We start from the raw sequence: 23,266 nt of genomic DNA on the forward strand, positions 1-23,266 counted from the left end.
TGGGTATATGTATTTGGGGAGCCCACTAAGTTAGTCCTAGAATTCCTCTTTCTCCAGAGCCCCCTGCAGGGAAAAGGGGGTGGGTCCGGAGCGCTCTGGCCCCAGTGAGCATGCCCAGTGGTGGTGAAAATATGAGCTGAGTTTCTCTTTTTTTCTTTAATGATGAGGAAGGGGCTGTAGAGGGGAAAGGAATTCAAGAGTGTCAGGGAAGGAGGATAGGACAGCAAGAGCTGGGGGCCCTGGCTGGTTGGTTCAGTTGGTTGGAGCATCGTGCTATACACCCAAAGGTTGCAGGTTCCATTCCTGATCAGGGCACATACCTAGAATATGGTTTTGATACTTGGTCAGGTGCATACAGGAGGCAACCAATTGATGTTTCCCTCTCACATCCTCACATCGATGTTCTTTTCTCTTTCTCTCCCTTTGTCTCTTTCTAAAAATCAATAACATATTTCCTTGGGTAAGGATTAAAAAAGATAATAAAAAGAGCTGGTGGGGCCATCGCCAGGGCCCTATTGACGGAGCCTGAGGCAATACACCAGGACATTAGTCAGGCAACAGAGCAGTCCAGCGAGAAGCCACTCCTCCACCCTCACCTGAGCCTTCACTCCGTGATGGTTCTTTGTTCTGGATTCTTCCCTATCTCAGCCTTAGCTACATCTCAGGACCACCTGGGAAGCCTTAAAAGGATACTGGTGACTAATCACACCCTCAGAGAGTCTCACTCAGATATCCGGGAGGACATGGGTGTTAATTATTTCCTAAGTCCCCCGCGATTCTGGCAGGCAGCCTGGTGAGGACCCTGCTTCACTTCGTAGGCACTGGGCCTTCTCTTTGAGCTCGGAGCCACCAGGCTTCCAGACCACAGATGCAGCCCCCACGCGCCCCAGCTATCACGTTGGTTTCTGCGTCATGTCACTTAGGACTACTAAGGCAGCTACCAGCCCTTGTCTCCTCTTCCCGAAGATCTTGCTGCCCATTGTCTGGGTTGGTGGCTGAGGAACACTTTTCACACACAGCCGAGACGTTACCCGAGCCCCTGACTGTCTACGCTTTCTCTCCCAGATCACCCTGAATGACCGCGCCATCCACGTGAGGCACGACTTCACCCACGGCGTGAACGTGGACAACGCAGCCCACCCGTGCGTGGCGGGCCCCTGTGTCCACGGCGGCAGCTGCCGGCCCCGGGAGGAGGGCTATGAGTGTGACTGCCCCCTGGGCTTCGAGGGCCTGCACTGCCAGCAAGGTACAGGGGCTGAGGCTGGGCTGGGCCAGGCTGGGGCGGGCTGGGACGGGGAGGGGACTGCTGGTGACACCAGGCCAGCCACCCCTGTTATTTTCATCAGTGATTTCAGTGACATAGTAGATGGCTAATCCTATATATTAAAAGGCTAATGCAAATCGACTGAATGGCAGAACAACCCATTGCTATGACATGCACTGACCACAGGGGGCACATGCTGCCCCCTGGTAGTCAGTGTGCTCTTATAGAGGGAGTGCTGCTCAGCCAGAAGCCAGGCTCATGGCTGGTGAGCACAGTGGCAGTGGCAGGAGCCTCTCCCATCTCCATGGTAGCACTCTTGGGGGGATGCGCACCTGTTGGTTTAGGCCCACTCCCAGAGGCAGGCCTAAGCTGGCAGGTGGACATCCCCCGAGGGGTTCCTGCTCCCACCACTGGTGCACGAAATTTGTGCACCAGGCCTCTAGTCCCATATAAACTGCTATAGTTATTTAACGATTAAAATGCTGAGATCTTCCTGTAACAGGAGGTAAACAGCTTCCCTACCCAACTGCCCCGGCCCCTTCCCTGAAAATCCCCTCATGCCCTGCATCCAAAAGGTTAGCCCATGATATAGGAGGGTTCCAGGACCCCCTTTCATCTGATGCACCCCCAGAGCCCATCCTGATAGGCTGGTAAATGTTTCTCTCAATATTTTTGACCCCACCTGTGAACGTTATAAAGAATTTTACCAAATACAGAAAAATACGAATTGTACTTGGAAAATATTTATAGCCTTTTGTAGAATGCTATGTTCCCTGCCACCTAAGTGTCCCCTGTGCCTCAGTTTCCCATGGTGAAGTGAGGATAAAAACAGCAATAGTACCTAATGCAGAGGGTGTGGGGGATCATTGAGACAATGCATGTTCCTTGGAAGAATGCCATGTGGGTACTCAACCGGCACCCGCCATTATTGCTATCGGTGAGAAAAACAAAAACCCATTTTTATTTATTAGTGCTCTGCTTTTAACCTGTCCTGTCCGAGAGCTGGAGCAGGGGGCAGTACTGGCTCGAGGGGCAGGCGGGGGGCTGGCGTCAGAGGCGGCCTGCCCTCATAGGGCATCACCTTGGGCCATGGGGAGCTTCCGGCTCAGGGGTCAGGGTGCCCTCACCTGTTTAGGAACCAGTTTTTAAAAAGGTTTGCAGGCCCGGAGGAAGGACACCAGGCACCGCCCAAGTGAAGGAGTGGGCTGTCTTCCTTGTGTGCTTCCAGGTTCCTGATTTTCTCCGGACGGAGGGCCTAGGGGGAAAGGGGAAACGAGGGCAGATGTGTCGGGGTGTGGGAGGGTAGGAGTTGTTTGCAGGAGTCTTGGAAAGTATGAAAGATGCCAGTGGCCGGATAGAAGGTTCAATGGTATTACACTTATAGGAATTTTGAAGCCTGCAGGACAGATCGTGTGAAATGTGTGCATTCACACAGCTCACCCCGTGATAACCCCCACGGAGGAGCCCTAGACCCACTTGTGAACGGGCCCAAGGAGAATCCCAACAAGGGAACTAGCAGTGTGCACCTGGCGAGATTCTGCTCCAGGGCGGCCCGTGCACTCTGAAAACTGGGCTTGGCTTTCCACGGGTCGGTGTGTGAATCGCAGGGCCTCCCCTCGGGCACAGGCAGGGCAAGCTGGCTCCTGCCTTAAACACCAACCTAACGCTCAGTGCAGGCCAGGCTTCCGCAAGCAGCCAGCGGCTTCCGGAATTCGAGGAAGGATAGGGTCATGTGTAATCTGGCGAACCCTTGCTTCCTGCTACAGGACATCAAGCATGAGGTATGAAGAAAGAGCTCAGGTGTATAGCTTTGTCACCGTGGGTTCAGGTTCAATGAGAAACACATTGTACCTGAATGAAGGAATGGATCTCCGTGAGGGTCTGGGCTACCTGGCCCCGTCCCAGGAGTGGACAGTGTGTATGTGTAGGAGGACCTGGGGAACATTTGGGCTCTTTCTACAGCTCACTGGGCTGGAGCCATCAGCTGCCCCCCTGTTGCATCGGTACCCCCTTGTGCTTTGAGAAAAAGATGGCCCTCTGGCACTGTGGCAGCTGCTGCCAGTGCTGGGGGTGGGGATGGGGGTGGGGGTGGGGATTCACACAGAGGAGGCCTGGCCTGCAAACCCGTTATGCGGCTTCCAGGGATTAATGGGGCTCTAGGTACAGCCTAGTGCCGCTCAGAACCCGTCTGCCAGCCCCAGCGGGCACACAGAGGCGCACAGATGGCTGTCATCCTGGGGAAAGCGGCTGGTCCCAGGTCAGGATGGCAGCGCTGGGAAGTGGGCCGCTCTAACTGTTCTGCAGAGATGCAAGAGAACAGTCTACAAGTTTGGGTACATCCTTAGCTTGAAAGACAGGAATAGTTGGAAGCCATCTTGATGAGCAGAGAAAACCCTGCCTAACCCAGCAAGGTGGCTCATAGCCTCGTCGATGTACAGATTCGGGTTTTTCCCCAGCCTGAGGACCAGGTCATGCTTCAGAAGCAAGGCCCTGGTGTTCCCTGCGGAGCTAGGCTGGTCCTTGTACACCGAGCAGCGTGGGGTGAATCTCCAGCACCCACCCGGCCCGCTCAGGCCACACCCGGGGACCCCGCCCCCATCAGGAATGTGGTGTGGGGCTCCTCTGGGAGTGTGAGGGCAGGCAGGTGAACTCACTTGGCTCCTGGCTGGGAGACAGGGTCTAGGACCCACAACTTAGACAAATCCTAGGGAAGCGCTAGGCCCCCTGACCATCGCGGAGGTCTTGGGGGCCCCCGTGGTCCCTGAGAGGTCAGGGTCAGTAGCAGGAGGGCCTGACCCCGCGTGAGGTGGGCATGGAGGTCCTCTGAGCCCCGGGGGCCCTACAGGCTCCCCGAGCCAGGCAGCAGCTGCCGATCTGGGGCCGCTCTTCCCAGCCCTGGGGACCTGCTGGCTCTGGGACTCGCAGCCACGAGTTCAGGTCCTGAGAAAATCATCAGGCTTGACTCTGGTGATCCCCTCACCTTCATCTTGGGGGTCTCCCTCGTAGGTGCCTTCCTCCACCTCAACCCTCAGCACCCTAATCCCGAGCCCCCCTTCTCATCTCACCCAAGGGGTGTCAACAAGGCCTCCCTCCTCAAAAACAAATATCCCCCTTCCTTAGAGATTTCTTCTTCTTTCTACTCATCCAAATGTGCCATCAGATGCTACTGAGCAGCCAGAGCCACCTTTCCCAGAGTGCATGCAAGAATTTAAGTTCTGAAGAATATTAATGGCAAAAAAAGAGGAATATTAATGGCTGTTTTTCACACAGAGAGACAGACACACGCACATTCACATGCACAACATGGAGGGAGGGGCGTTCTGTGGTCAAAGAAGTTTGGGGAAACGTGGTTAAACAGCTCTCCCTCCTGCAGGACTTCTCAGAGCCCTTGTTATGCTCCGAGTGTTCCAGACACGGGTATAGGATGCAGCTGTTCTGTCCTGGGTTTCTCCCAACCAATAGCACACCGGCTGCTTGGGGAAGGAATAGGGGCCTGGTCCCCCTCCCTCCCTGTCCCCTCATTACTGACAAGTTTGGGCTCAGGCCATGTAGGACCCTGCTGGCCACCAGATGGGGCTATTTCTCTGCAGCAGGTGAGCTGGTGCCTGCTCACCACCGTCGCCCATAGCCACTGAGGCCACGCCTGGGCTTCAGGCATGCTCTCTTCATGGATGCACGGTCCTGACCCACGGGATCTGGCCTGGTCTACATTGATCTGCCACATATGCAGTACTTAGGACATTAGATGTCACCTTTAGTAGCTCCCATGCCATATTGTTGGGCCTGATTTGGATGAATGTTCTTTGGTGCCAGTGTATGCAACACAGATCCAGTAAGTACAGGCCATGCTCTATGAAAACTCAGTAAATGGAAACACATATGGAGAACGTATGCCTACCCCCGGGACTTCCTTTCTTAGGTGGTTTGTGATTAACGATGAAACACGGCTGCCGTCCAGCCCAGGTGGGCAGAGCAGGTTTTGTTTGTTTATTTGTGGCCACAGAGGCTGCTTCCCGGAGCTGCCCCAGCCGGATGGGGAGCTGCCCGGTGCGGCCAGGGCGTCCTCGGGCGGGATGGCCCCGTGTCAGGCGGTGCTGAGCGGAGCCTGGCTGCGGGGAAGGCTGGACGGCAGCCCTCCAGCTCCTCCCGGGACTGCACGGAGGAGCTGCCCTCCCTCCGCTCCTCCAGGCAGCGGGGAATCGCAGGGCCTGGGCGGACAGTGCTTGGCCTGGAGGCTGCCGTTCGCCAGGGTGGAGCGTGTTCACGTGTCCTCGGACGGCACAGGCTTTTCGGTATAAACAGGAGGACGTGACAGAAACACATTACGGAGGCCTCGGCAAGGTTCGCCACAGGGAAAAGGCAGCGTGACCACACAGACAGAAAGGGTCCGCTAAAATGTAACCAAGTTTGCGATATTTAAACACACCACCAAGGGCCCGGGGGCCAGCTGGTGGTCTCCAGCCCCCGCGTGTGAGGGCAGAAGGCACATTACGAATCCACACGGACTAGCAGAGCGCGTTGTCTCCGTTTTGGATTCCGTGGTGTCGCTTCTGGACAGCTCTCTTGCCCTTGGTCCATCAGACCACTGGAGTCTTGCGGGGGGGCGGGGATGGAGGGGAGGCAGGGATGGGAACGAGGCTGATGTTTTCCCCTCTGGAGAGAAAAGAGGCAGCTGGCTGGCTTATCATCCCCTTGGCACACGCAGCCCAGAGCCAAGGAAAGTGATAATCACTGATGGACAAGGTCAGTCACTCCAGCAGGAGCTGTGTCTCCAGGTTTGGCTAAGTGAGGACTGTCGGTTCAAGGTCGGGAGACTCAGAGGTGTCAGGCACCTTACCGTTCATGCCTTTTTGGTCCACTGCCACCCCCCCAACCCCCACCCCCAACCCCACCCCTGGAAGCTGGGGCTGGGAGGTGAGTGGGGCCCTCTGCGGGGCGTGGGAGGGAAGCTCGCTGGTTCCCGCTGGTCTGCACAGAGAGGGGGTTTACATGCCTGTGAGAGCCTGACTCTCCTGTTGTGTTTCATGCTGGCACGCGGCAGAGTGCGGGAACTACTGCCTCAACAGTAAGTACAGTGAGTCCGGCGAGAGGCTGGGAGCGCCGGGCCAGTGCCAGGCCGGCTTGGCCAGCTCGGGCAGGGCACAGGTCACCACACACAGGGGTACCCGGGTGAGCAGCGAGGGACCTGGACATCCCTGGAGGGTGGCGGGAATCCTCTCTCCAGAAGAGCTGCCCTGAGAACGCAGTTGAGCCCCCCTGGGCCTCAGGATGCGCTGAGCTCCTGAGTGGGGGCTTCGCAGGCAGCTGGACGGGGCTCAGCAGACCCAGGGAGACTCTGTGCAGAGCAGACATGTGACAAGCATGTCCTGACCATGTCAGGGAATCCAGGGGAGCCCTAGCTAGTGGCCACAGGCCCACGTCCAGGCCAGTAACAGCGAGGACAGGCCCTGCCTGCACCTCCCACCTGAGGCTGAAGCAAACACAGAGGGGCATGTTGGTCAGGGGCAGCCCAGGAAGATCGGCCTCCAATAGGGAAATTCCGGTGGGCTTGTTGGGGGGTTCTTTCCTCTGCCTCCCTCGGAGAACATCTAGGGGTGCCCCCAGCTGCGCCCCACATGGCCCGAGACCGGCTTTTAGGCTTACAAGAATACCTGGGCAGGGTTCAAGTTTCAGCATGTCGCAAGCCCTTCTCAGTAGTGCTGAGGGCCTTCACGGTGCCGGCCAGCCCGGGGGAGGGGGAGGGGACCACAGGGAGGTGCCAACCCCAGGCCTTCAGGCCAGGCAGCTCCAACTTGGCTGAGAGGAAGGAGCTGGCCAGCTGCTCACTGTCCTGAGCCCAGGAGCTGGCCTGCTTGCCTCTGTGTGTCGCTGCCTGCGGCTGAGTGCTGGGTCAGGAGAGACACGGCCGTGTAACTCCCGTTTTCTCCTCTGCCTCAGCCATCACAGAGACCATCGAGATCCCGCAGTTCATCGGCCGCAGCTACCTGACCTACGACAACCCAGACATCCTCAAGAGGTAACGTGTTTCCGCGGGCAGCGGGCGCCTTGTCTCTCCGGGGGTAATAGTTTTCCCAAAGCTTTTCCTTATTTTATGAGCCAGAAGATAATTCTCAAAGAAGCAGAGTAGCCATGGCCTCAGGGGAAAACCACCACACATCATAAACACAGAAGCTGGAACAAAACAAAACAAAAACAAAAAAAACAAACTTGAAGAGACAGCCTTTCAAACAACCCAAACCGGATGGAGGTTGCCTGGCCTTGGGTTTTCAGGGCTATGAGTGATTCCCCAGTCAGGGCAATTGATTTCCGAGAGGAAGAGAGAGTGAGAGAGCGAGAATCATTGATCAGCTGCCTCCTGCATGCCCTCCACTGGGTATCAAGCCTGCAACCCGGGCAGGTGCCGTGACTGGGAATTGAACGGTTACCTGGTTCATAGGTTGATGCTCAACCAGTGAGCCATAGTCTCCCTGGTGGTCTAGTGGTTAGGATTCGGGGCTCTCTCTCTCTCTCTCAACCAGTGAGCCACACTGGCTTCATGCTGCTCTTGGCCAGGGCCTGATGCTTTGCTGTGAGCTGCAGTGGAGGTTCTGGTGCTCTTGCAGCTGCACCAACAGTGACAAGTCCATGTCCTACTTCCCATCTTCAGCAGCAAAGGTCCCTGTCCTCCGCAGCCAGCCAGCTCAGCGAGGGCTCCTCAGCTCTCTTCACGTGGACAAGACACACGGAGGTGTCCAAGCATCATCCTGGCTGGTAGGCCCCGGTGACTGAGGCTCCAGTACTCCCTGAGCCCCACTCCAAGCTCCTGGTGTGGAATAGCCTCTTCCAAAACCATGATAAGGCTGGCCCGTGGCAAGTCCTTGATCTGGGGAGCTCGTCTTTGGTCCTTTCATGTTGCCTCTTCTTTTTCTCTCTCTCCCCTCGTTCTCTGTAGTTTCGAGTCTGCCATCCCCCACAACAGTGGTCGGCAAACTCATTAGTCAACAGAGCCAAATATCAACAGGGCAACGATTGAAATTCCTTAATCGCACTGTACACGCATGCCCGCACATGGTATTTTGTGGAAGAGCCACCCTCAAGGGGCCAAAGAGCTGCATGTGACTCGACCACTGCCCCACAACACCGCGAGCACCATCCTAGAACTTTCCTTCCTCTTCAGGTTGACTGTTTCTTAACAGACTGAGGCAACGCTTTAAGCTGAAAGCACCCAGTGTGTAGGGTGGAGGTTGGTGGCCTTTCAAGGAACAGAGTTGGGAGAGATTTTTCTGGGGCATTGGATGAGCATTTCCCTGGTAACTGAACCCACACCAGACAGCAGCCATCGCTTCATTCCTCTACTTCCCCTTGGGTTCGTGTAGGTGGTCTTGGTGGGACCTCAGACGAGATGGATTTCTGCCAGGAGACACCTCTTCTTTCTTCAGCCCTTTTCTCCAAAGGTGGAAGGGCCTTCCGTCCCGAGGAAGCAGGGATGGTGTGAAGGGGCTCGGGTCCTCAGCCCCCTGGATGCTTTGCGAGTGGCACAGGGCATCTTGGTGGGAACAGGAGGCACTCGGGGGCCCTCGTGCACATGATTGTATGTGCATGAACACAGGCATGTGCGTGAAGCCGCAGGCAACAGTCAAGTTCAGATCTGTTTCGGTTAGATTAAGGTGACTAGATGTCCTGCTTTTGGCGGGACAGTCCCGATTTTTAACAATTTGTCCCACGCCCTGTGGTGTTTTAAGTCCTGATTTTTGGAAAGAATAAAATTGGGATTTTTTATAAACGCCGCGGGACGCGGGACAAACTGTTAAAAATCAGGACTGTCCCGCCAAAAGCGGGACGTCTGGTCACCTTAGTATGCCTTTGGCTGCAAGTAACAGAAAACTCAGCTCACAATGGCTTAACTAAAGGGTGTTTGTTATTCCCCGTAACAAGCAATCCGGGCTTAGACTGGGTCCTGGTGTGAGTAATTCAGAGCATCAGCTGGATCATCAAAGACGCACGTCTCCTCTGACCGTTGGCCTTGTTGTCCTCAGCGTGCTCTCCAGGGGTTACTCCCTCCCTGGTTGTAAGATGGACATAAATCAGGCCAACCTCCAGTGGGACTGAAAAAAACAACTTTTTTTTCTCATGTGACTCTTTAAAAAGAAAGGAATCTTTCCTAGAATCTTCCTGCTACATTTCCTCTGGCTCATTGGATAACAGCGGGTCACGTGCCCATCCCTAAACCACTCCCTGCACGAGAAAGAGAACCATCATGCTCAGCTGCCCCCAGTCAGTGTATCCAAAGGGGGGAAGGCAGGAGCCTGAAATGGGGGACTGGGGAAAGCAGGCCTCTCGGGAATGAGCCAGAGCGGGGGCTCTGCACCTGGCCTGCTAGGAAGTCACCTCGTGGCCCTGCTCCTCCCTCTCCGCTCTGAGGCCCCGCGTGGGAAGGCAGCCGCGGTCTCCTGTCTCGCCTTGCTCGGAAAGCCTAGACAGAAGTCCCCTCCTGTTCACTACTAAGTGTGTCCACAGCTCCAGGTTTGTGGGACAGACCGGGGCTGGTACAAGTGACGGCAGACTAGAGGCTTTTCCTATGGGGCCACGGTAGTTGCAATATTAAATTACCGTTACTTTTACTACCTTTTAATTTAGGACCTCATATTTAGAGCAACCATGTCAAACTCAAAAGCTAACACATGCCAAATAAACGAGGCATGTGGCCCTCGGGCTGCGAGTTTGACATGCTTGCTTTAGAGAGCCGATTTCTGAATGAGTGTAGTCCCAGGAATTGATAAGAGCTCCAATGCCTGTGATCCTATTCCCAGCCATGGCTGCAGGGCCCAGAGTCTCTCTCCTCTTCTCTCCTCTCCACCTCCTGTTCCCCTCCACCCTGCCTTCGCCACAGCACCTCTCATCTGTCTCCTGCCCACTCACCCCTATGCCCCCAAGGACAGTCACCACCAAAGCTGGCCATCATCTTTGGGACAGTCACCACCATCGTAGCCCCAAGAAACCACCAAGTTGGGGCTCTTGGAAATTACAAAACCCACTTCCAATTGGGGAGCGGGGAGCACTTTCCACAGGGCCCGTCTGTGGCAGGACAGGGAAGAGGGAGGACTGGGTGTAGATTGGGGTGCAGCCTGGGACCTTGGAGTTGACGAGAGCCTGGTTCGCCTGTGGCTCATCGCGTACTCTCTCCGGGTCCCTGGGACGGAGACTGCTGCAGAGCGAGCCTTTGGGTGACCCCCCGTGGCCAGCTCCCAGCGGTGACGCCCGTCCTCAGAGATGTAGCTCATCCTTGCTCCGGGCTTCCCGAGGCCGGCGGACGAACCTCAGGCACGGATGCTTTGGACAGCGGTTAAATGGGGGCAATTGTGTGTGTTTCCTCCAGGGTGTCCGGGTCAAGATCCAATGTGTTCATGAGGTTTAAGACGTCGGCCAGAGAGGGCCTGCTGCTGTGGCGGGGAGACAGCCAGAGGCCCAACAGCGACTTCATTTCCTTGGGCCTCCGGGACGGAGCCCTGGTGTTCAGGTACGCCCTCCGCGCTGCCTTCCGCGTCACCTCGCAGGTCATGGCAGACCGGGAGGCAGAGGGAACCGAGCCCCTCTGCTGCAGTGACCGGCGCCTGCAGCTCCGGGCGGGGCCGAGGCCCCTGGCCTTTCCTCCAGGCGCCCTCCTCCCGGAGCAGCAGGCAGCCAGCCGTCCGCAGCCTGAGGGCAGGGCTGGCCCTCCACGCGCTTTTGTCAGTGAAGTTTCATTGGGAGACTGCCATGCTTGTTTGTTTATATACTGTACGACTGCTTTTATGCTACAGGGGCACACTTGAGTAGTTTTACTTATTTATTTTAAAAATATATATATATTTTTTTATTCCAGAGAGAAAGGGAGAGGAGAGAGAGAGATGGAAACATCAATGATGAGAATCATGGATCGGCTGCCTCCTGCACGCCCCCTACTGGGGATGGAGCCCACAACCTGGGCATGTGCCCTGATTGGGAATGGAATCCTGACCTCCTTACCACTGAACTATGCCAGTCGGCACACGTCAGTGGTTTTAACAGGGACTGTGTGGCAAAGCCTAAAGTGTTTGTTAACTGGTTCCTACAGAACATTTTGGGACCCCTTTTGTACTGTGTTTCTGCCATGCGCTCCCACTGCAAATGGGGACTCGGTACAATGAGGGTGGCCCCAAACAGAGGGCTTGGTGCAGCTGGGGTGGCCCCGAGTAGAGGATTTGGTGCAGCTGGGGTGGCCCCGAGTACCCGGCTCAGGGCTCCGGCAGCGTTGAAGACTCAGAGTCGGGAGACCTGGCATTCAGGTCTGACCGTGCTCCCCGTGAGCTGTGCGGCCTTGGGGAGGAGGAAGCCTGCTTCCCACGCGCCCACTACCAAGAAGAGCAAAGCACAGATTCGTATCTCAGCAGCTCCACCCCACCTTTAGCTTTTTGTAAATGCTTCCTGGGTGATACTGTAAGGAAGTCCCTGAAGCTCTTAGCCCTTTTCAGTGAATTTAGACCATGCTAAAGTTCTTCGCTTGGGAAGCTAGGCAACAGCTAATGGGTCCCGACCAGCGTGGGAGGGCACTGGGTTCCCATGGGGCCGGACTGGCTCGTGTCTCAAATTGGAAAACGTATCCTCTGCCAGGGTGGGGAGCATCCGGCCCGTGGGCCGGGTAAGGCTGGTGAAATCATTTGGTCTGGCCCTGCCAAGCCATTAGGGGTGGGTTAGTTAAATGTTTGACCGAATATATAGGCTAATTTTTAAGTTAATAATTTTGTATGGCCCGTGAATGATACTATAAATATCCAAATGGCCCTAGGCAGAGAAGGGGCCCCCCACCCCTGGGTCTAGACCCGTGGTCGGCAAACTGCGGCTCGAGAGCCACATGCGGCTCTTTGGCCCCTTGAGTGTGGCTCTTCCTCAAAATACCACGGCCTGGGCGAGTCTATGTTGAAGAAGTGGCCTTAGAAGAAGTTTAAATTTAACAAATTTGGCTCTCCAAAGAAATTTCAATTGTTGTCCTGTTGCTGTTTGGCTCTGTGGACTAATGAGTTTGCCGATCACTGGTCTCGACCCCTGGGTCTTGAAGTCTGGTCCCTGGACCAGCAGCAGCATCGTCATCTGGGACCGTCTTAGAAATGCAAATGCCCTGGCCCACCCTAGAGCAGGAAAACTCAAGGAGCAGGGCCTGCGCTGTTCCCACTCGTTCTCTAGGTGAGTCTGTGCTCGCTAAAGTTTAACACCCTGCAAGGTCTCTGGACCACCCTCTGCTCCGAGGGGAGGAGTTTATCCGGCTTCCCTTCTTTACCCCTCCCCCCCCCCCCCCCCAATCCCTCTGGCATAGCACAGTGCTCACTAAATCATTTGAGTCCGTATAGACAGAGGTAACTGAGCAATGGAGAGGAGATGATGAGACTTGGTTCGGGGCCTCTGTGGGCAGGCGCTGCCTCCCCAGAGCCAGAGTAGGATCATGGCAGTCATTCCCATTTGACTAAAAGGCATCTTGGGAGGCGGTATCACTTAGCCAACCCTGCCCTGGCCCCGGAACAACAGGGCGTGCTCAGGGATGCGACCCCGGGACTGCGGGGGCCTCCGAGAGACCCCTGTGGCCGAAGGCGAGAGGCTGGCCGATGAGCAGTTCCCCGTCTCCGCGCCCTGCCCCCCTGGCCCCGAGGTCAAACGCCAAGCTCTTCACACCCCAGTTTCAGACTGGCTGCCGCACAGCCATTTTCTTGTGGTTTTCCTGTGGTTAACCTCACCAAGGCCTCAAGTTCTCGATTGTGCCCAGAAAAGGGAATTGAAACAGTAGCTCAGCCGGGGGTGGGAGGCCAACTTCTCCCCTAAACCGCCAGCTAAACCTATTCACTGCCCGCTCCCAGCAGGACAGGGAGGCTCATCTGCTCGGGGCCGCCTCACCGCTCCCACGGGCCCTGGCCAGCCCCCCACGCCCCATGGCACCCTCCCAACAACTCCACTCCATCCGGAGTGATTTCCTATGTTACTGCGTCTTCCTCGGGTTTCTGAAAAGTGCAGCTCTGGTTGTGTTCTGTGCACAGGACACAGCTCAGCCCCTCCCCGGCCTGCCCCTGGGCCTGGGCCCACAGCTGCTGCTCTGCTGTCGCCTGCCTCCAGCAGGTACTTCCAATACAGGTGCGTGGTGCCCTGCAGGAAGCTGGTATGGAGCGGGCTAGACTGCAGGCCAGTGGTCTGAATGCAGGGAGCTCGTTTCAGAGGCGGGTTCCCGGGCCCAGCCCGCAGACTTGGATGGAGAAGGTCTCCTAGGACGCCACTCTGACAGGAAACAATCTGGGGCCACGCCCTGGGAAACGGGTCTGAGTGGTCAAAGGCAGGAACTTCAGAGCCAGACAGGCTGGTTCCCAGGGCCACGTGACGACCTGCGAGTGGCCGGATCTCTCCATGAGAAGGAAAGGGTTGGTGGTGAGGGCTGAATTAGTTTCTTCTTGCAAAGGGCTTAGTGCAGGGCCTGGCATAGCTAGTTATTTGAGACTAGAGGCTGGTGCACAAAATTTGTGCACTTGGTTGGGGGGAGGGGGTCCCTCAGCCTAGTCTGTGCCCTCTCGCAATCCAGAATGTCCGACTGATGGCTTAGGCCCACTCCCCAACCGGGCAGTCGAACATCCTGAGTTCTGCAATGGAGGCAGGAGAGGCTCCCACCACTGCCACTGTGCTCACCAGCTGTGAGCCCGGCTCAGGGCTTCTGGCTGAGCAGCGCCACCCCTGTGGGAGCACACTGACCACCAGGGGGTAGCTTTTGCATTGAGCATCTGCCCCCTGGTGGTCAGTGCACATCATAGTGAGAGGTTGAGTGGCCTTAGCATATCATTATCATATTATGGTTTGATTGGTTGAATGGCCGACTGGATGACTGGACACTTAGCACATTAGGCTTTTATTATATAGGATAATGATTATCAAACGTATTTCCTTGGTTATGTGTTTTGATGTTCTAAAAAACCCCTACCTCTGATGGATAACATAAGGAAGTTAGCACAGTATGGAGCTCCATTCACAAAATGGAGCTATGGTTATTGTTCTTGTTTTTAATAAGACCTATGGCCTGCCTGAGAGCAGCTTCCATCAGGGGAGCATAGAGAGTGGACTGGTGTTTTGGGTAGAAAAATGGTGTTTGAGGTTCTGGTGTTTGACCCAGGTCCAAAGCAAGCAATGGAAAACATAAGATGGTAAAATATATTCTCAATTTTCTTGACTTCTTCACCGAAATGCTGCTCCTTCGGTGCTCAAAGCCCTCTGGCAGAGAATGAGGGAGACAGTGGAACTCCGAGGGAAACAGTCTGAGGCTTCCGGGCAAGGTTACATAGAGGAAGAGGAATCCGAGTGTGGTTTTCCATCCGGGTTTCGTTTCATTTGGGTTCCTGGCTGCATGTGGGCATAAAACCCAGTGAGCAGGTTCTGTGAGGACCCCTGGCCTGGCCTTTCCCGCTCGTTTCCCATGGGACCGTGGTAACATTTTCCACGGGACCTCGGTAACATTGTTGGGCAGCAGAGAAGGGACTCGATCTGACCTTGGCGACATGCCCTGTGCTGCAGTGTAAAGGGCCCAGCTAAGGAGAATGTGGCCCCATGCAGGCGGCCAGAGGGTTTCCCGAAGACCTCCCCTGGGGGCGTGTCCGTGCCCAATGATTAGGAAAACCTGCATCAGGAAACCAGTCCTGCTGACCAGATCCACAAGACCTTGCTGGCGAAACCAGAAGGCATTTTTTTTATTTTTATCATTTTTTCACTCATTCTTACGTTTTTACTTAAAGAAAAAAAAATTGAGTTATAATTTACATGAAGTGCACAAATGTTAGATGTGCAGTTTGATACATTTTAAATGTGTAAACACCTGTGGATCCCCCCTGTCACCCTCCTTCCACCACCTTCCCCCACTACGCCCCCCCCCCCCCACCTACACACAGAACAAGATACAAAACATTTTTCACACCCAAGAAGGTTTCCTGTGCAGCAAAGAGAACCACTAGTCTTGGTCAGTTACTACTATACTAGAGGCCCGGTGCACAGATTTGTGCACTGGTGGGGTTCCTCAGCCTGGCCTGTGTGGATCAGGCTGAAACCGACTCTCCAACATCCCCTGAGGGGTCCTGGATTGCAAGAGAGTGCCGGCTAGGCCGAGGGACCCCACTGGTGCACCATCAAGTCCCTCTAGGGCATTTCCAGCCCATCTTGCCCAGTCCCAATTGGCCAGACCCCATCAGCAAGCTAACCTACCAGTTGGAGTGTCTGCCCCCTAGTGGTTAGTGAACGTCATAGTGACTTGTCAAATGGTTGGAGGGACAATTAGCATATTAGGCATATATATATATATATATATATAGAGAGAGAGAGAGAGAGAGAGAGAGAGAGAGAGAGAGAGAGAGAGAGAGACAGACAAAGGAAAAAGGGATGCCAGGTGTCTGGGAAGCAGAAGGTTACTAGAAGGTCTGAATCAGAGGAGGGGGTGGGATGGAGAGCAGGCCCTGGAGACCCCAGCTGCGTGTGGGGCCCTGTGTGGGCTGATGCTGGCACCCGTCTGCCGGACTCAGGGCTGCCCCGGAGCACAGCCTGGCTCTGCAGGGACAGGCGAGCCCACTGGCTGCCGAACGGGAGGGAAGCCCCGCCTTTGTCCAAACACAACTGCGGAGGTCCCCACTCCCTGGGTTCCTATCCCGTTCCAGCCCAGCGTCCTACAGCTTTTCCCGGGTCACCTATGCCTGCTCTGGGCGCTCCTGACCCTCTGGCTACACATTGACAGCCAGTGGCTGGTGCTCACACAGGACCGCCCTCCCGGGAGAGGCCGGGGAGTTTAGCTCTCAGTGGCATCTTCCTCCTGCCGCCAGCCACCGGGGAGGGTGGGTGTGTGCTGCCCAGTGTCTGTGAGCTGCATTAATCCCTGGGGTGGCAGATCCTTTGTGTGGTTTCTACTCTGTGCTGTGCTCCGTGTATGTGTTGTCTTACTGAATGCTCCCTATGGCCCTTCAGCAGGTAGAATTCATCACCCCCACCGCTCAGATCAGGGGCCCCGGGCTCCTAGAGATGAAGCCAATGCCCAAGGGGCTCATCACTGGCCGGAATGGGAATCTGGGGTGGGTCTGACCCCTGGGTCCCCGCGCCTCTCACCAAACCACAGACCACTGGGCTGCGGGTCACTGGCCAGGCTGAGCCGCTGCGCGGTCAGGCTGTGGCCGCTGGGGAATGACATCTGACAGCCCCCTCCAGGCTGCGTGCACAGGAGGCGCCTGACGTGGGAAACTTGCTGGGAGAACAGTGGCGTTTCAGGGGCGGCCGTAGCCTCCTCTCGTAGGGTGCCAGGTCACCCAGTTCCATTCTGGGTCAGATGTCAGGCTCTTTGAGCCTCGTTCCCGATGAAAGGACCCAGAGTGCTTTCCCTGGGAAAGCTGGGCACTGCATGTTCTCGCTTTTTTCTCAGGCCGAGCACGCAGGAGCCCAGGACCGAAGCCAGGGCCTCGCCTTCCTCCCCCTTGGCTGGTGAAGTTCGGGACAGACTTGTCCTCTCCCAGGATGGGGAGAGAGCTGCTCCGGTGGGGAGACATTCCCTCCCCAAGCAGGATGACTGGGAGGGCAGGGCACGGGCCCAGGGCCTGCCCAGGCCAGTCAGCCACTCACCAGCGATGGTCTGATCCAATCGAATTAGAATAATCGAATGAGCACTGGACGGAGAGGGCTATTTCTCTCTGGTAAACAAGCTGTGTGTGTCTTTTGATACCCTCAGGGCATGGGGGCATCTGGGAGCTGGAAGAGAAAACAGGAAGCTTCTGAGGGGACCAGGTATCAGAGTGCACAGCAGGGGAGGAGGGACAGATAAAATCCCAAGTTCAAAGGGATTTCAGGCAAATTTCTTTCATCTCTTTGGGGCTCTTTGTTTTGCTTTTTGAAAAGTGAAAACACCTGTATTGGTTTCCAAGAGCTGCCATAACAAATTGTCACAAATTGGGTGACTTAAAACAATAGGAGTTTATTCTGTCTGTTCTGGGGAAATACTCTCAGGAATTAATAAAGCTTTATGTGCAGGTGTGTGCAGGCAGGGTTGTTTGGGGGGGGGGGGGGTAGGGGCATGCCTAGTAGCAGTGTGGTCTGAGCCTCTCTAGGCTCTCATGGCCGGCAGTCCTTGGCTCACAGCTCCGTCACTCCAGCCTGTGTCTTCATCTCCGCATGGCATTCTTCCCTGTGTGTGTGTCCGAGTTCAAACTTCCTTTTCTCACAAGGACACGGGCCGACAGGACTTAGGGCTGTCCCAATCCAATATGACTTCATCTTAGCTAAGGACATTTGCAAAGACCCTGTTTCTGATAAAGGTCACACTCTGAGGTTCCGAGTAGATGAGAATTTGGGGGAACACTGTTCCAGCGAGTATAACACATCACAAATGATAAAGCCTTCCTTGTTCCTATTGCCACACGATGCTTCTGACCACGAGCCTAAAGATCGTCAGCCTTGAGGACATTATTCCGAGTGAAATGAGCCAGTGGCAGACAGATGATGTAGGATTCTACTTGCAGGAGGGCACTAGAGGTGGTCCAGCCCCTCAGGTGAACAGGAGCATGGTAGTCGCGGGGATGGAGGGTGAGGGGATGAAGAGTTGCTGTACAAGGGGGCAGAGTTTGAGCTTGGCAAACTAAGGAGCGTTCTGAAGAATGCTTGTACCAGGTGAGCGAATGTAGCACCACTGACCTGCACACACACAAGTGGTTAAGGCGGTAGGTTTTATGTTGTCTATTTTGCCACAATTAAAAACATATTTTGGTCGTTCCTGGCCTAGCGTGGAAACCTGGTTGATAACATTGTTTTGTTTCGGTGGAGGAAACAGCATTCTGAATTCATAGACCTTTAGCCACCAGGTCCGTGTGTCTGCCTGGGCATCAGTGTGTGACTGCTCTGTCTTGTTCTCTCCAACGCCCCAGCTATAACCTGGGCAGTGGTGTGGCATCCATCCTGGTGAACGGCTCCTTCAGCGATGGTCGGTGGCACCGGGTCAAGGCTGTTCGGTGAGTACCTCCCGCGGCGCAGCACAGCGCAGAGCCCAGCAGCGGTGGGACGTGCTCTCCAAGTCGCTTCAGTCCATGTCCTCTCCCACAGCCTTGTCTGGCCTCCATGCTCCTCCTCCAGGGCATTGCTGCCTACTCTCACCCGTGCTCTCCATTGACCGTGAACTCCCAAAGCCGCACTCACCAGCCACTTTCTGGAGAAATTATTTATGTTAATCCTCACTGGAAAATATATATATATTTTAAAATTTTTATTTAAATGTATTGAGGTCATGTTACTAGGCACAACATATTTTATTTTAAATATATTTTATTGAGTTTTTATAGAGAGGAAGGGAGAGGGATAGAAAGCTAGAAACATCAGTCAGCTGCCTCTTGCACACTCCCTACTGGGGATGTGCCCACAATCAAGGTACAAGCCCTTGACAGGAATCGAACCTGGGACCTGTCAGTCTGCAGACCAAAGCTCTATCCACTGAGCCAAACCGGTTTCGGCTGAAAATATTTTTTCCCATTAGTTTTTAGAGAGAGAGGGAAGGGGGAGGAAGAGACAGAGAGAAAAACATTGATGTAAGAGAGACACATGGTTTGGTTGCTTCTCTGCATCGCCCCAAATGGTAACTGGGGTTCAAACTTGCAACTCAGGTACGTGCCTTCGGCCCTAATCAAACCCGTGAACCTTGGGTGCACTGGCCGATACTCTATCCACTGAGCAACACTGGCCAGGGCTGGAGAAATAACTTTTTGATGGCTACCTGGAAGAGGGCCTCCCTGTTTAATGAGGTCCGGGTATCCCTCGTGGGATGAGATGTGGGGACAGGTGGGCTTGGAGGAGTGCTCCACATCTCATTGTGGAGGCAATTGCCCGCTGCTTCTTTGACATCACTTTACCGGAACCTCAAAAGCTCTGACCCCTCACAGAAGTCGCTACCCTAAATCATTCTCTTAAAATGGTCTTGCTACCTATGTCCATATTCCTAACAATATACTGAGAAGTCAAATAGCAGGCCCTCACTGAGCAGTGTGAGAAACCACAGTCTTGCCATGTGACCTGCAGGTTCCAGGAGATGAGCTGAACAGAGGTTTTTATTTGGGTTCCCTGAGAATTTACCATAAGCCTTTCTGGGGAAGTTAGTGGGTGAGGTCAAAGGTGAGGCTTGGGAAACATGGGACTACCAAGGTCGGTTTCTTACTCTGTGCGCACATAGGCCCTCGTGGGAGTAGCCTAGCTGGACCCCACTCTCTTGTCCACTGTGCCTGCCTTTGATACCCTAGAGCAATGGTCGGCAAACTCATTAGTCAGCAGAGCCAAGTATCAACAGTACAACGATTAAAATTTCTTTTGAGAGCCGAAAACTGACTTCTGCGCATGGGCCACGAAGTTCTAATTGCACTGTACGTGCATTGACCACTCTAGGGCAGTGGTCCGCAAGCTACGGCTCGCGAGCCACATGCAGCTCTTTGGTCCCTTGAGTGTGGCTCTTCCACAAAATACCACGTGTGGGCGTAATTAAAACTTCGTGGCCCATGCAAGAAGTCGGTTTTCAGCCTGGGTGAGTCTGTTTTGAAGAAGTGGCTTTAGAACACACAAGGGGCCAAAGAGCTTCATGTGGCTCAAGAGCCGCAGTTTGCTGACCACTGCCCTAGAGCAAGCATGTCAAACTCAAAGGCTAGCACGGGCCAAACAAATGAGGCATGCGGCCCGCAGGCCCCAAGTTTGACATGCTTGCCCTAGAGGGTGTGTGGGGACACAGGCAGATCTGTGCCCATCAGCTTCCCACATAGCTTAGGAAGTCCTGGCGACAGTGATCTTGATGAAGCCCAACGCGAGCTGTTGAACAAATGATATGAATATCAATACCATCAGAGAGAGAAAAGAGGTATTTTCACAGGAAACAAGAACTGTTTGCTGTAGGAAAGGAACAGTAAAAGGCCAATAAGGACGTGCAGCCTGGGTCGGTATCCCCCCAAGAGCTATGGCCGCAGACGTGCTTTTTGAAGAAGCGCAGGGCGCGATGGTTTGGGAAACCTGCAAAGCCCTTCACAGATGCGCACTTCCACTCCACTGTCCCCCGAGTCACTTCCGGGTGATTTTTTGGGTCCTTTCGAAATTTCTAAGCCAGCAGTTCTCAATCTGTGAGTCGTGAGCCACAGGTTGAGAACCACTAGCAGGGTCACCTAAGACCATTGGAAAACACAGATATTTACATTACGATTCATAACAGTAGCAAAATTACAGTTATGAAGTAGCAACAAAAATACTTTTATGGTTGGGGCTCACCACAACATGAGGAACTGTATTAAAGGGCCACAGCGTTCGAAAGGTTGAGAACCACTGCCTTAGTCATTCTTTGTCCTTCCCTAGAGTAATTCTCCATCTAGGAAACCTTCTTCATGGTTTCCCATTGTGCTCTGAATAACATACAAACTCACCACGTGTTCATTCTCCTCTGGTCCCCTCTCACCTGCAGGATACATTCTCATGGAGCTCCATTTGCCCTGCACCCTCAGCTCTGGCTTCCTCTCTCTCCACTCAGCGCCCACCTCCTAATTCTCAGTGCTCAGGCTACATCAAGCCCTTGTCGTTTCTCTCTCTCTTCATAGCGACTTCCTGTTGGCATCAGCTTCTTCCTGCGCTTGACCTACCCAGCCTTCAAAACTCATCTCAGGCAGACTCCCTGGGGGAAGCTTTCCCTGACCCTCTCTCTGCTTCCTGTCACCCCACAGCGTGCTGGCGGTCTCCCGCCGTCCCGCGGTGACACTGAGATGTCATTTGTACTGGAATTGTTTTGTCTTCCTCGGTAGACTTAAAACTCCTGGGAGCCAGGAATGGAATGTGTTTTTTTGTTTTGTTTTGTTTTGTTTTGTTTTCATCTTTACAGCTCTATCCTTTAGCATAGTCCCTGGTACAGAGAAGGTGCTTTCTTACATTTTCATTGAAAAGAATTGAATAATTGAACGCAACTCCCGAAATGATGGTTTTTTTTTTTCCCAGGGACGGTCAGTCGGGAAAGATAACGGTGGATGACTACGGGGCCAGAACAGGCAAGTCACCTGGCATGATGAGGCAGCTCAACATCAATGGGGCTCTGTACGTAGGTGAGTGGCCTTGGACCGGACCTAAGTTATGCCCTTTTCGTGTTCCTCCTCCATTGGCCGTGCTGGGGCTCCTCCAAGGCGTGTGCTCCCCCGGGCCAGCCAGATGCCTGGAAACAGGAAGCTCTCCAGATAGTCTGTTCTCCCTTCTCTGAACTTCTGACTCACGGTGAGGGGGCAGGAAGCACTCAGAGGCCTTTGTGCCTGGGATGGATCCACTGGGAAAACCATGCTTTTCTTGTCATAGACCAGGAACCTGCTAAATATAGCCCGAGAGTTCCCTCCGAGGAGGAGGACCTGCTTTCCTGGCCCCTTTCGGGGTTAGAATGAGCGGTGTTTCTGTAAATAGCTTAGAACCCGCCAGCGCGCACACCTAAGTGTGCAAAGGTGTCTCCATCCGTGTACTTTCTCTATATGGACTTCACTGAAAGCGCTCCACATCCGTGGATTTCTTTCCGTTTAAGAGGACAGCACCTCTAACTACACGCTGCATTTTGTTGGTATTATACAACATTTCAAAATTTACCAGATTTGGTTTGAAGTGGCCAGCTGGGTCAGAGATCACACACGATGTAGGTATGTGTAGCCTCTGGTTGTGCATCATATTGAGCCAAGTCAGCCTGTTCCTTTAAGGATAATTCTAAAGTAGAGGTGAGGCACTGAGCCGTTGGAGGGACACCTTGGTCAGCAGACACGGGTATGCTAAGGAAACATGGTTCCCTGTGCCTCACCCATTCTGCTCTGGCTCCCGGCAGGTGGAATGAAGGAAATCGCTCTGCACACCAACAGGCACTACCGGCGCGGCCTCGTGGGCTGCATCTCCCATTTCACCCTGTCCACCGATTACCACGTTTCCCTCGTGGAGGACGCCGTGGACGGGAAGAACATCAACACGTGTGGAGCCAAGTAACACTGGCTGGCCTTTCCCAAGGGACGGAGCCTCCAATCCTGAGAATCCCGGGGGCCCCGAGACCCTGTGCCGTTCCCGGAGACATGGGGGCCAGGTGTGTTTCCTCTCATCCATGAGCGTCTGGACCCACTGGACCCAACCAAGGAGTCCCTGTGTGGCCTTTCCTGCCGGTGCTGCGTGCGGCCACACCCCAGGCATCCGGAATCCTCCGCGTGGGAAGCGCCGAACGCTGTCTGCTGACTGTGCGATGGCCTCAGAGATCTCACCTGAAGGCAACCCCCGGAGCCCGTCTGCTGCAGTCACGACTGTGTCGTGATTCATCGTGCGGGGAACTAAGAAAAGAGAGAGAGAGAGACCCAGAGGGCAGTATTAAAATATTCCTCTCCTTCCCTGACTCATGACACTTACTGACAGCAGGATGACTGTGTGACCTTGAACCTGGGATTTCTCACCTCGGCCCATGAAGTATCAGGATTAACCCCTTCCACTCCCCGCTGGCTGGTTCAATGTGCTCTGACTATTCCATGAAAATGAGAGACTAAACATAGAATCATAATGCTGCCCCCCCACCCCCTTATTGAGAAACCCCTACTTTTTATAACGCTAATCTAAGAAAATGGGCACCCCGATTTTGTAGCTGTCCTTTTGTATGTGTATATTTTTATAGCAGCAGAGAGTCCACACAGTGTAATTTTGCAACTTTGGGAGGACGACCCTGAATTCTTTGCACAGTTCCTAAAACTTTCTCCCCAAGGAGCCTGGTGGGGCCTTCACGGCATCAGCGGGGTAGGTAACGGGGGTGGGCAGGCTCCTGGGGAGCTGACCACTCTCTTCTGGTCAATGGTGACGGCTCCAGGAAACGGATCTGAAGCTTCCAGAATAAGCAGATTAAAAGGTACCTGTGCTCCTGAGGAGGGGTCTCTGTCATTTTTGTTTTAAGAGGGGAATGTCTATAATAAATTTGAATCAAGGCGATGAAGAAGGGTAGAACTCATTCACTTAGTCCAG

The 23,266-nt window shown here is 54.3% G+C and overlaps 1 protein-coding gene across 2 annotated transcripts in view; it reads left to right on the top strand.

The window, feature by feature from the left end:
* The window catches only part of EGFLAM (EGF like, fibronectin type III and laminin G domains), a 124,940-nt gene extending 101,700 nt beyond the window's left edge, over positions 1-23,240 (top strand). For both annotated transcript variants that reach the window (XM_084880566.1, XM_084880565.1), the window contains 6 exons: positions 1,066-1,246; positions 7,202-7,280; positions 10,620-10,760; positions 18,169-18,252; positions 21,248-21,351; positions 22,104-23,240. In XM_084880566.1, the coding sequence (XP_084736692.1) occupies positions 1,066-1,246; positions 7,202-7,280; positions 10,620-10,760; positions 18,169-18,252; positions 21,248-21,351; positions 22,104-22,258 (744 nt within the window). In that variant the 3' untranslated portion in view covers positions 22,259-23,240. The remainder of the gene's footprint in view (positions 1-1,065; positions 1,247-7,201; positions 7,281-10,619; positions 10,761-18,168; positions 18,253-21,247; positions 21,352-22,103) is intronic.
* Positions 23,241-23,266: the final 26 nt, after the last annotated feature.

The sequence above is a fragment of the Pipistrellus hanaki genome, assembly GCF_964339955.1.
Source record: "Pipistrellus hanaki genome assembly, chromosome: 4".
In the NCBI taxonomy this organism is placed as follows: Eukaryota; Metazoa; Chordata; class Mammalia; order Chiroptera; family Vespertilionidae; genus Pipistrellus; species Pipistrellus hanaki.